We start from the raw sequence: 13097 nt of genomic DNA on the forward strand, positions 1-13097 counted from the left end.
CACTACAGTGGCACAGAGAAATGGTCCGTGAAGAAAGGTTTTCCTTCTTCCTCCCTTCCCAGGTTTTGGTACAGCTAAAGTTTACATAGTGTTGGTCCCAAGCATCGTTAAATAAGAAATAAGGAAATAACTGGTGTCTGCACTGCCGCTTTTCTCTGTTGTTGGGTTTCTTTTTCCCTTTTTCTTGCAGTACTAAAATGTTGACTCTAATGTTTCACGCACGCTAGACAAAAATCTATAGGCACATGGATACACGTCCAGGGTTTTGAAAAGCACTCACACACCCACAGAAGCATGGACCCCCAGCTGCATGAAGGCCGTGTCCTCTTCCACCCCCCCCTGTGCTTACTCCCTACCCCACACATGCAGCCCCGTCCCTGTGGTCACCTCTTTAATTTTTAGGGGTTTGCCCTTGCTGATTTCAGGGAAATCAGGAACCAGCACGTTAAGAAAGTCCCAGTGACAAGGACTCAGAGCTTTTCAACTCAGTGAGTCGAGCTTCCCCTCCCTTCCTGGGCTCCTCTGCCAAGCAGTCTTGGGAGCCTCATGACTGTCTGGACTTGACTCTTGGGTCTGGGGTGGAGCGCTTGTCTTGTAGCAATTTTTACCCTTGGCTCGACTTCCTTGCATCTGGCAGGAATTGGCACCCACTATAGGAAAGATGGGCAGGGACAACTGTCGGGACCACCGCTGCACCCGGAGATGCAGGGGCAGAGTCTCAGCACGGTCTTTGGCCTCTAAGGGATCCAGCTTCGATCAACAACTCCAGTGGCTAAGGAGTGACCTCAGACCCAGGGTTAAGATGTCCTGTGGACTTTTTTGCTATCATCATTGTATTGCTGCTCACTGTATTTCACTATATAGCCCAGGCTAGCCTTGAACTACCGATGGTACCCCTGAACCCATGATCTAACTGCCTCATCTTCCCAAATCCTGGGTTTACAGACCTGTGCCACCAGGTCTGGCTTCACATGTCCTGATGGAGCTTGGGGACCTCAATTGAAGCCATTTCTCCAAGACTCTATTTAGAAAGGAATATTCAGGTATACTCTTCCATAGCAGGGTTCTGGAATAAACCCCCGTCTTTACAGCTCTACCTATGGCTAGCCAGGGAGAGTGAAGCTAACCACTGGCCTAACTTGCCCCCTGTCTAGCCGGGCTGTGTCTGAACTGCTGGAGCCTACAGGAGCTGGTCAGCAGGGACCCGGGCCACTTCCTCATCCTCCTGGAACAGATCCTGCAGAAGACCCAAGAGGTGAGGGGGAGCCAGAGGCTGATAGCCTTGACCTTGTAGAGTCAAGACTTAGGTCAGCTCCGAGGCTCTCGGACCCCCCAGAGAGCTTGTCCAACCCTGGGGACCCATCGGCTATGCTTGTGCACTGAGTGTCCTGTCCTGTGTAAACATGTAGCACGTGCTGTGTAGACCTGAGTTCAAACTACAGCTTAGGATAGGTGATGTTCGTAAGTCAGGGTATGGACTAGAAGGAGGGAAGCAGAGGCAGGGAGGGAGCTTCACTGAGTTCCTTTCCTCAGAAGGATCCACAGCAACAGAGACAAGGAAGAGAAAACTGATTGGGAAGGGAAGCGGAGGCCTCCTCTGACAGCTCAGCGTGCAGGCTTTTATGACTGAAGACTGAAGAGACGACTCAAGCTGTTTCCGGAGGAATCCCTTGTTAGCTTGCTTTTTGAGCTGTGAAGGTGGGCAGAAGGGCTGCAGGGTCACATTACACCATCCATCAATTTTGTACAGTGGCCGATCAAGACCTTGCTTAGCTCCCAAGCTCACATGTAAAGGACCCACTGCCATGGAGCCTGTCATCTGAATTAATCCACAGGTCCAAGAGAAGTTGGCAGTGGCCGATAGACCTTGACCTGTCATCTCCACAGGTCCAAGAGAAGGGCACCTATGACCTCCTCGCCCCGCTGGCTCTGCTCTTCTATTCCACTGTCCTCTGCGTAAGTACAGCCGGGCGGGGAGCTGAGGACAGAGGGAAGAGTGGGCTCTACCTGGGCACAGGCCTCACCTCTCTGAGGATAAACAGAAACTTGGGAGCCATGACACTCGAGATGGGTTGAGACCTTCTGATTCCTCTGGTCAATATAGATGGTTGCCTCTTGGCTTCCATGAAGGAACCGTGTCCTAGAGTGGTCATGAGAATTTACGTTGAGAGACTTTCTTGTCCAGCTCACCTTTCATCCTAGGGGTCTGAGATTATCCCCGGCTTTCACCAGTCTGCCCAACCAAATGATTGCTGGTGCATTGAACCCAGTCCACCCAAAGAATACAAATATTTGCCATTCAGGAGGATATTTACATATGAATAGCATTTGCATGGAACGTGGTTCCTCAAAAGGGGTGGAAGCCACTGCACCATTTACAATGACCTCCCGAGCTGACAGCTTTTCAGAGAGACTTCCTCAAGTGTTGGAAAAACCCGTGGTTTACGGGCTGAGTGTGTGGCTCAGTGGGGAGGGCACTTACCTGGCAAGTGTGAAGCCCCAGGTTCAATCCTCAGTACTTGAGAGGTGGTGCCGAGCTCAAGGCCAGCCTGGGCCACGTGAGACCCTATTTGAAGAAAACAAGGCCCATTGCCACAGAGAAGCTCTGGACACCATCTTGTCTGTCCATAGTTTAGTTTTCCCTCATTTTGTCCTAGGGCGTACTGCTCCCCGGAAGTGTGTGTCCTTTGTGGGATATTCCAGAAAGAGAGCAGAAGCTGCCTTGGGAATACAAATGAACCCTTCCTCACCTGTTCACCTTTTTGTCTTTTCCTTTTTTCAAGATAGGGTTTCTATACTATACATATATCCTGGAACTCACCCTGTAGACCAGGCTGGCCTTGAACTCACAGAGATCTGCCTGCCTCTTCCTCCCAAGTGCTGGGATTAAAGGCCTGCACCACCACCCGGATACCTGCACACTTCTTACCGTCCCTCTTCCACTCTAGACTCCACACTTCCCACCAGACTCAGACCTCCTGCTGAAGGCAGCCAGCACCTACCACTGCTTCCTGACCTGGCCGGCTCCCTACTGCAGCATCTGCCGAGAGATGCTCACCTTCATCGATGCTGAGCTCAAGGCCCCAGGTGAGTACCAAGGGGGCCAGGGATCACATGACTAGCATAGCTAGCCCTTCTAGAAACAGTTCTTCACATATGGCCCACTTCATCCTTGCCCACGCCGTGGTGAGGAACGAGGAGTGCCCTCTTTACCTCGCGCTTCACCAGCATCAGACGGTTGCGCTCACACACGTTAAAGCAGTCCGTATGGGAAGTTATTAAAGGAGGAATTGTTCGGGGAAGCTAGCACAGGCCTGGACCTCTATACTGATTAGCTAGGGCAGCAGTTCTCAGCCTGTGGGTCTCGACCCCTTTGGCAAACCTCCCTCTCGGAAAAATATTTACATTATGATTCATAACAATAGCAAAATTACAGTCATGGAATAGCAAGGAAAATGATTTTATGGTGGGGGTCGCCAGGACATGAGGAGCTGTATTAAAGGGTCAGAGTGTTAGGAAGGTTGAGAAGGTCTGATTAGCCTGGGGGTTACCAGGCCTGTGTGGCCACTCAGGGAAGTCTCCCCCAGGATGATGATGAGATTAGTCCTCTTTGCCCTGCAGTTGTAGGAGCGGCTTTCCTAGGGATAGCGCCTGCTGCTGAGAATGGAGGGGCTGATGGCTGTCCTGACAAGTGTGGGCAAAGACTTCGTGTTTCCAGGTGCTTTCATACTTAGCATCTGAAAAGCAAGAGTTCTTGAGAAATGGTGACTGCCGTTTTAAAGCACGCTTGCTACTTTGTGTAGGGGTGGCGGTGCACATGCGTGCCTGGTTATGCATGTGGAGGTCAGAGGGCAGCCTGGCACCAGTTCTGGGGATCAAATTCGGGTCATCAGGTTTGGCAGCGTGCACCCTTTCCTACGGAGGCAAATGGTGTAAAAGGTTTTTAAATGAGAACCATAAGGAAGCCATGCCACAGCAAGAGGAAGAACAACCGGGTCTGATTCGCTGAGAGGCTCCCCAGAACAGAGTAATTCACCACGGTTCGATTTCAGGGAAGTCGTCTTGATAGATTCCTCTGAAGCATTTGCTTAGCGTCAACACTCTCTGATATTCAAAACCCCTCAGTATATGAAAACTATTGCTACAGAAGTATTTTTTAATATGGCAACAGCCCAAGGGAACTGCCACAAGCATTTCCATTACACGTGAGCGTGAGCGCCGCTCTGGTTTTCCTTATATGTATTTTGCCTATGCAAAGGATATTTCCTCATCTGGAGGGGACAGCATTTTAATTTTATAACACCCAATTGCTTATCTAAGTGTGAGAGAATCACGTGGATGAGTAACTCAGAGCCTGAAAGGGCAGATTCAACTTCCCAGTTTACCAGCCCCACCTAGGAGGAAACATCCAGGACTCTGGAGGCAGAGGTCAGAGGAGCATTGTGACAGTCTGAGAGCCAGCCTGAGCTACAGAGTGAGATCCCGCTTCAAGAAGAAAGAGAAGGCGACAGAGAGGGAAGGAGGGGGGAGAAGCGAAGAGATAGGAACAGAGAGGGAAGGAGGGAGGCATAGAAGGACGGGGGATACAACAGAGACAAAAATCTAAAATAAGAAATGTGAGTGAGTAACCTACACAGAGAAGTCAGCACTAACCAAAGGGCTAGTAATTGGAGAGATGCATTGTGGGATCGAACCAATATCATAATAACATCAGGTATCATGGAAATGATGTAACCAAATCAAAGTACCAAGATCATCTAAAATGGAACAACTAAAGCCTATTTGAAATTATCAATAGACTGCAGAAGCATTTAATCATTCATTTGCTATGTGTTTATTTATGTGTTCTTAGAGAAGACCGAGAAGAAAGCATTTGCACCACTAGGTCTTTCGTAATGCTAAAGTTATTAACTCAGGACCTGTTGGTGTGGAAATAGATCTACAGAACCGAAGGCAACATCTAGAAACAAACTAAATACGTAAAAGCTATGATATAGTAAAGAGGCATCCTCAAGCCAGTAATAAAAATGCCCAGTCACTTAATAAGCAGTATCAGGATGACTCCGCCGATCATTTCAGAAGTGAGTTAAAATTCAACCTTAAAATATATAATCCAGTAGAGCATTGGCCGTGCCCACCTTTGACCTCTGCACTCTGGAGGTGGAAGCAGTGGACCTCTGTGAGTTCAGTACAGAGGGTCTACATTAATGAGTTCCAGGCCAGCCAGGGATACATGGAGAGACTGTGTCTCAAAAAAAAAAAAAAAAATTAAACGAAGTCCCATCTTAAACATAAAATAACTTGCAGATAAGTAAAAGATTTAAGCATGGAAAACAAGAGAACAAAAATAGTGGAAGAAAAACTAGGGTGTATGAGTCTGGGCTGCAGAAATGCAGAAGAGTGGTCAAGCATATTCCTAAGATAAAGCCACGAGAGCTGTGAGGATCTGGAAGTGTAGAACTGATTCTCTTCTGTGTGTGTGTGTGTGTGTGTGTGTGTGTGTGTGTGTGTGTGTGTGTGTGTGTGTGTGTGTGTTGAGACAGTTTGTCAGACAGGGGTTGGGGATTTAGCTCAGGGGTAAAGCGCTTGCCTAGCAAGCGCAAGGCCCTGGGTTCAGTTCTCAGCTCCGAAAAAACAAAAACAAAACAAGAAATTGTCAGACACACCAGTGAAAATATAAATGAGGACATGATTCACGTGCTTCAGAAAGAACCCTGAGTGCCTGAACCATGCCCTCTAGGAGTGAAGCAGATGTAGAATTAGAGGGAAATACATTCTTCCTTTTCAAATCGACTGACTTTAAAAAGACGGAAAATACCAGTACTGATGGGAAAGAGAAGGGGGCTGGCTTCTCTTCTAACCACTGTTCTATTCTTGAAACTCAATACAGAAGACTAACCATGGCTGTGCAAAGATTTAGCAGAGGATGTTCCTCAAGTGTGTGCTTCCTAATCATTAACCAATGCAGAACCCTGATTAATGACCATAGTTCAGCGGATGGTAGCAGTCACTTGGTAGGATGCTATTCAGTTTTCTAAGACAGAGGCTGGAGAAATGGCTCCACAATTAAGAGCAAATACTGCTCCCACAGAGGATCTGAATTTAGTTCCCAGCACTCACTTGGGACAGCTCACAGTCACCTTAGCTCCAATTCCATGGAATCTGTCGCCCTCTTCTGGCCATCTGGAGCACCTGCACTCACATACGCACCGCCCCCCCCACACTGTACACCATGTATGCACATCATAAAATATATATATATAGAATCTCTTAAAATGACATTTAAAAAGCAGGGCTGGAGAGATGGCTCAGCGGTTAAGAGCACTGACTGCTCTTCCAGAGGTCCTGAGTTCGATTCCTAGCAACCACATGGTGGCTCACAACCATCTGTCATGGAATCCAGTACTGTCTCCTGGTGTGTCTGAAGACTCACATACATAAAATAAATAAATAAATCTTTTTTAAAAAGCAGCACTTAGATCAGTGGTGTGGATTAGTTAGTTGAGTGAACTCCCCATACATTATACATGGTCATCCTTTTGCTTTTCCATTGTGACGTTTACTTACTCTAGGTTCTGTTTAGCATCAGCAGCGTTTGACTGCTATCGTATACAGTAAACAGAAGCTGAGAGAAGCATTGCATTCTATACCCCAACACAGGAGCACTAAAAAGTTCAGGACAGAAATTTTGCTTGTGAATTCCTTTGCAAGGATCCATGTCTTACTTCTCTAGTCGATCAGTTGATCCATCCACTCCTCAGTGTAAGGTCCGTCTCTTTCATGGACCGGTATTGGCTTCTTAGACTGTGAGAGGTCTCAGATCCACACACTAAGGGCCTGGGGGAAGTCAGATGCCGGGGACAGACAGGAAGCACTCACAGAGCTGCTTATCCCTCTCTGAGGGTAAGCAGAACTGAAATAGGAAACCATGACCTCTCCCGGTGCCAGAGAATCACTTCCAAGTAGCTCAGTAGCTCCCACAGCTCCACACTGGCCTGCGTTGAAGTTAGAGCTCATTCATTACTGAGCCAGCGGCCAGGTAGTAGAGCTGGCTTCAAGAGAGGCAGGGAAGTACTTAGGCATGGCGGTGCATGCCTTTGACCCCAGCGCTTGGGAAGCAGAAGCAGGTGGATCACTGTAAGTTTAAGGCCAGCCTGGTCAACATAGTGAGTTCTAGGATAACCAGAGCTGCTTAAAAAAAGAGGCGGAAGAAATGGATGTAAATTTCTCACCTAAGCTAGAATAAGATTCAAACCGAGGACATCAGATGCAAACTGAACTCTCATCATTTAGACACTTCTGATGGGGCCAGAACTCTGGGCGTGACCACTTCTATGGAGAGACAACGGCAACAACAAAGACACTTGTGACTTTTCTCACTCCATAGGTAACCTGTGATTTCACAGAAGCCAAGCCCTAGTCCTCAGCAAGGAGTGGGTTAGATAAAGTTACCTCCTTCTACATGACCAGGAGCTAGGCTTATTGGCGAATGTCTTTGTGTGAATTTTGATGGAACTTACTTCTGCATGACCCCTGCCTTCTGTAATGATCCTCACCAGGGGAAGCAACTTGAGCCACTGAAGGAGCGCCAAATAGCTCTGTGGTTCTCTTGGTAGTACTACACTTAGTTGTTGATAATGGTGCAGAGTCTGATCCTCATTGGCTGGGAGGCCCTTTGATAGGACATGGAACATAGATAAGCCTCAGTTTCCCCATCTGAACAATGGGAACACAGTGCTGCCTCTCTCTCGGGGCAGTCTGGGAAGAAGGATGCCGATTCTGTTAACTTTGATCTTGCAGGAGGCAGTAAGCATTGGGATGATGATACCTTCAGAGATTGGTCCTGTCAAAGTAAAAGAGAGATGACAAGGGACCTGGGGATCTGGGCCCTCCCCCAGTAAAGTTTCAGAGACAACAGCTATCAAGACAACAGCTGGTAGTCTCCTTCAGTATGGAGGAAGTGAGCTGGTTATCAAAATAGGGCCTTCCCCTTTTTCCTGACTCCACCCCCAATGGCGTCAACGCCCCCCCCCCCGCAGCGCAGCCCATTGGGCTTCAGGCTGTGTGTTTATTGAATGTTGACTCTGTGCTCACACGGTGCTACGGAATATCAGACTTGCCTGCTTGACTGATCTGGAATCCTGGTTGGTGACACGGGCACTTTACATGTGAGGCATTCAGCAATTTTGAAAGCACACAAACATCAAGGATTGTGTCTCGGCGGGCCACATACCATCCTACAGGGTGAGGAAGTGACGCAACACCCCCAACATACACATAAGTGAGAAATTCACTTCCCCTGCCCAAGCAATACGGTCAAGTGTGGGAGAAGGAACCGGGGCCTTGTGTGACAAGGACCTCGATTTTGGCACGTACCAGCTAATGACCTTGGACAGGTCACTTAACCTCTGAGTCTCTCCATCAAAGCAGGACTTCCAGTGTTGATAATGGTGCAGGTGTCATTATTGTGTGCTCACGGTACGTTCAACGTGGTAAGCGCAGGTCCCATGTAGTCTCAGAAGAGTTCTTGGTGTAGTAACAGGCGTGCTCATTGTTTAGATAATGAAACAGGAGTTAGGCAGTAAACCCATGTCTACTTAATTCCAAAAGTCTTCCATTTACTTGATGCCTTATTGCTACCAAGACAGGTGACCCCTCTATCTGGGAGACCCCACAGGCAGCTCTAGAATGTTTCCAGCTCAGGACCTAGGCCACCAATAAACCTCATAAACCCCATAAACCTCATGATAAGTAGTGGAGGCCGTCACCAAGAGAGGTCAAAGGACACCAAGGGTTGACTCTTTTATCAAATGGTTGTACTTCTACTTGGAATTGTGGGCGTCTTGACTGTTCAGACAGGCCATTAGCTCAAAACACAGCTTCCTCTGGGTCAGTGTGTGTCAGGATGTATCAGTGCCTCCCCAAATATCCCCCTCCTGGTGCTGCCAAGTTAAGCAGACAGTACAGAAAGAACATCGGAAGCGGCCTCCACTCTAACGGCACCACAGCCCAAGGTGAGGGGACGGAAACACCCACAGACATAAGAAGGAAACGTGACAGAGGGTAGTCCTCATGGTGAACGCCGCAGGATAAGAGTAACTACAGAGACTGCGATTGCCAACACCATCCCAGAGTCAAAAGACACATATACAAGAAGGTGCACAAGGCTGGGCAGTTGGGCTTGGGGCCAGGGCAAAACCTTGCAGTGGAATGCAGTGGGCTGGGTAGTCCGTAGCCTAGCATTTTGAGAACTTATATTCAGGCACAGAGACTTCGTGGCTTGGTGTATGACTGGCTGGCTGTCTATCCTAGGTCAACAAAGGCAGTAGGAAGCCGCCCCACTCTAACTGCCCCACATTAGGGGGTGTGTAATTAGGGGTGAAGAACCCTGGGGAGTGGGCTGCTCGCTTTAAAAGCATCACAGGGATTGTTGCTCAGTGGGTAAAGCACTTAACCACATAAGTATGAAGACCTGAATTCTGATTCCAATACCGGGTAACTTCTAGGTGGGAGTGGTAGCCTGCCCTAAATCCCAGTGCTTGGAAGGAAAAAACACACGGAGTGCCAAGGCAAGCTGGCTGGCGAAACTGGCAGAGCCAGCTAGCGCGGGGTTCAAGTAAGAGATCCTGGCTCCCCTTGTAAGGTGGAGAATGATTGAGAAAAACACCTTCTGCCAACCTCTGACCCCCCCCCAAAGCACACACATACACTGCATGCACATTCATACATACATATGGGGCCACAAACCTTCAGACAAGCATACACACACATGCAAAGAAAAAAAAACATAAAATAAAAACAACATTAAGATAGTTAGACATTCAAGGCCCTGGATTCTACCCAGCAACAGAACACACACACACACACACACACACACACACACACACACACACACACACACACACACACACACACACACACACAAATGGGAAATAAAGTCAACAGAAGTTTTGCTTGTCTATGTTGCCTGGGTGTCGTGGGGCAGAGGGTGTGGCGGGATTGAATTTATCTTTGCAATGCATATGAATGGCCACTAGATGGCACCCCGAATCCTAAGAGTAACAGCTGATGTTTTAAGGATGCCATTAACAGAGAAGACCTAACATTAGCATGTCTCTGGCAATTATATAAAGCAAACATCACACAAAAGGCCAACAATTAGACCAATTAGGTCCCAAGTTAGAAGAACATGAATTGGTAATTTCCTGTCGTTTACCAAACAAAATTCATGGCCTTTGTGTTTACAGCTTTCTTGGTTTTCCTGCATCCAAGGGGAATTCCCTCCCTCTCCTCAGCTCAGTCCCAGCCAGGGTGCCGTGTGCCCAGTGTGGACTTCCGTGTGCCTATTTCTGAACATTGTTTCCTTTCAGTGTGTTTTTGAAGTCACGGGGGGAGGAAAGGAGACAGGCTCTGCTGGGGACTGTCAGAGAAAGCAGGCACCAGGCAAGACCTAGGTCCCCAAGGAGTGAGAAGCCAGGCAGAGAAGAGGAGAGGGGGTGGAAGGATGCTGCCTAGCTAGTCTGACACTGAGCATGGAGACTGATGGGTGCCTGGCACACACACCCCCTCCCCCACTGCAGAAAGACGACAGGCGTTAGTGACACTACAAGAGGGTCTAGAAACTACTTGTCAGCCTCCCAGGCCTGCGTCCTCCCTCTCATGCCGTTTTACCGCCCAGGAAGGTTTAGCTGGTGAATCTCAGGTGGGCCAGGGACTAAGCTAGGAGCAGTCACCGAGGAGTCTCCTCGAGCTGTCTCTTCAGGAGGAACTGAGGACCAGGGTAAATGACGACCTGTCTGCCCAAGGCCAGGAAGAAGAACCAGAATAGAACATGAGGGATCTAACAACATACCCCTCTGTCTCCTGCTGCCTGTTCCAAATCTAGGGACAGGGCCTGGAAAAATGGTTAAGAAAAGACAGAGGGCAGTCAGAGAGGCTCGGGGTGGCTTTGATGTGAAGGCTGAGGTGTTACAGGTGAGGTGACCGGCCCACAGAAGCAAAGCACTTGCCCAAGGACCAAATAGCAACTGTCTTAGGGCCAGCTGTCTTCTGAATGATTGTCAGGAGCCTCGTGGGGCACTCCCAGCCCGATTGTCCAGAACTTGTAAAAGGCCCAGGATGGCATTGCCTGGGACCTAACCCACCTACCCCTCCTCTATGCTGCTTGTTGGTCCACAGGAATCTCCTACCAGCGGCTGGTGAGGGCTGAACAGGGCCTGCCCATCAGGAGCCACCGAAGTTCCACTGTGTGAGTGCTCTGGGGGAGTGGGGAGGAGAAACAGGGTGAGGAACTTCCATTCTTTCCCATCCCCTGCCTCCCGCACTCACCCACAACTGCACATTCCAGTCACTGACCAACCGGGAACCCCAGGAACTGTCACTGCTGCTGCCGTGGTGTTTAGCCTGGATACCCTTTCTGGGCTGGTCTTCCTTCAGACTCATTTTTTCATTTTTAATTTTGTAAGTTTTGTATTCGTGTATGTCTGTGCCCACAGCGGCTGGAAAAAGGCATCAGAGCTCCTGGGACAGGAGTTGTGGGTAGCTGTGAGCTGCCATGTGGTTGCTGGGATTTGAACTCAGGACCTCTGGAAGAGCAGCCAGTGCTCTTAACCGCTAAGCCATCTCTCCAGCCCCATTCATACCTCTCCAACCTTCTCCCTTCAGATTCTCAAGTGGGTCCAGCACACAATATTTTCTTCACTTCCAAATTTCGGGTGAAAAAGCTGGAGACGAGAGAGGCCAAGCGTGTGTGTTTTAAAGAGATTTATTTTTTTATTTTATGTATATGAGTTCTGTAGCTATTTTCAGACACACCAGAAGACAGCATCTGATCCCATTACAACGTAGGGGTCTTTTGCCTGCATGCATGCCTGTGCCCCGTTTGTGTAGCTGGTACCTGCAGAAGTCAGAAGAGGGTTTCTGGTCCCCTAGGTCTGGAACTGCAGATGGTTAGTTATAGCCACCATGCGGGTCCTGGGAGTCAAACCTGGGTCTTCTGGGAGAGTGGTCAGTGTTCTTAGCCTCCGAACCACTTCTCCAGCCTGTCAGCACTATTCTAAGCATATAATAGATAGATAGATAGATAGATAGATAGATAGATAGATAGATAGATAGATAGAATCATTGAAGCCCCACATTAACTCTGTGAGAGAGGGCTTTCTCCAATAAGGATACTGAAGATATTAGGAGAGCTTCGAGTTAGAAATGTTCTCATCTTCATTGTCTGTAGCAGAGAAACCAAGGTGGACAGGCCACCAGCTCAGTTAGCCTTCTCCCAGCATGTAGTGGGGATCAGCACATGTGGAAGGGATGACCAAGGCTCCACAGGGGCTCAGCTGGGCACTGCTCAAGATCCTGCCTCCTTTTCATTCTGAATAGGGACATTAAATAATTATAATTTAAAAAGCCAGTCTCTGTGACAGATAGGGACCTGTCCTGTCCTTGTGCTCTGGCCCGCTCTCCTCCCTGGAAGGCAGAGCCTAGCAGTGGTTCTGCCTGCCTAGTGCCCCTTTGCCCTGGAGTTTGTTACTACTTGGGATTGTGAGAGTGAAAGGGGTTCGGACCATTTCTGCTACAGCCCCGCGGGTCCTGAAACCCACAGTGTGGGGGCCAGCACGAGAAGCGAGAAGGTTGCTTGTTGCCAACTTCCTCACACACCTCAGGCTCCATGATTCTCTTAATATTTGAATATGTTTGCAAGTCTCCATAACAAAGACATTCAAACACTGACACACCAAGGGTCCCAGATGCCCCTCTGGGGTTGGGGGGTAGATGTGGCCCAGCACACTTATTTTTAATTATTTGTGTGTGGGGGGGGTTATGGGTATGTGAGCAGGGGCCTGTGAAGGCCAGCTGTGTCCTATCCCCTGGGCCTGCAAAGGCCAGCAGTGTCCTATCCCCTGGAGCTGGGTTACAGGTCATTGTGAACCACCTTGTGGATGCTGGGAACTCAGGTTCTCTGCAGGAGCTGGGTCTCTGATCAACGGCTGCTGAGCCTTCTTCTATGCAGCCCTTCAGGTTCAGAAGAACCTTTGAAAGCTCTGTCTGGAAAAACAAAACACCCCAGACTAATCATAAAATGGACTCCCAGCATCCCT

The 13097-nt window shown here is 48.8% G+C and overlaps 1 protein-coding gene across 1 annotated transcript in view; it reads left to right on the top strand.

Moving 5' to 3' along the window:
* The window catches only part of Pik3r5 (phosphoinositide-3-kinase regulatory subunit 5), a 64691-nt gene that overhangs the window by 44872 nt on the left and 6722 nt on the right, over positions 1-13097 (top strand). The window contains exons 3-6 of the mRNA XM_032912530.1: positions 1155-1255; positions 1888-1956; positions 2949-3087; positions 11179-11248. Coding sequence (XP_032768421.1) covers positions 1155-1255; positions 1888-1956; positions 2949-3087; positions 11179-11248 — 379 coding nt within the window. The remainder of the gene's footprint in view (positions 1-1154; positions 1256-1887; positions 1957-2948; positions 3088-11178; positions 11249-13097) is intronic.

Source organism: Rattus rattus, chromosome 9 (assembly GCF_011064425.1).
Source record: "Rattus rattus isolate New Zealand chromosome 9, Rrattus_CSIRO_v1, whole genome shotgun sequence".
Lineage (NCBI taxonomy): Eukaryota > Metazoa > Chordata > Mammalia > Rodentia > Muridae > Rattus > Rattus rattus.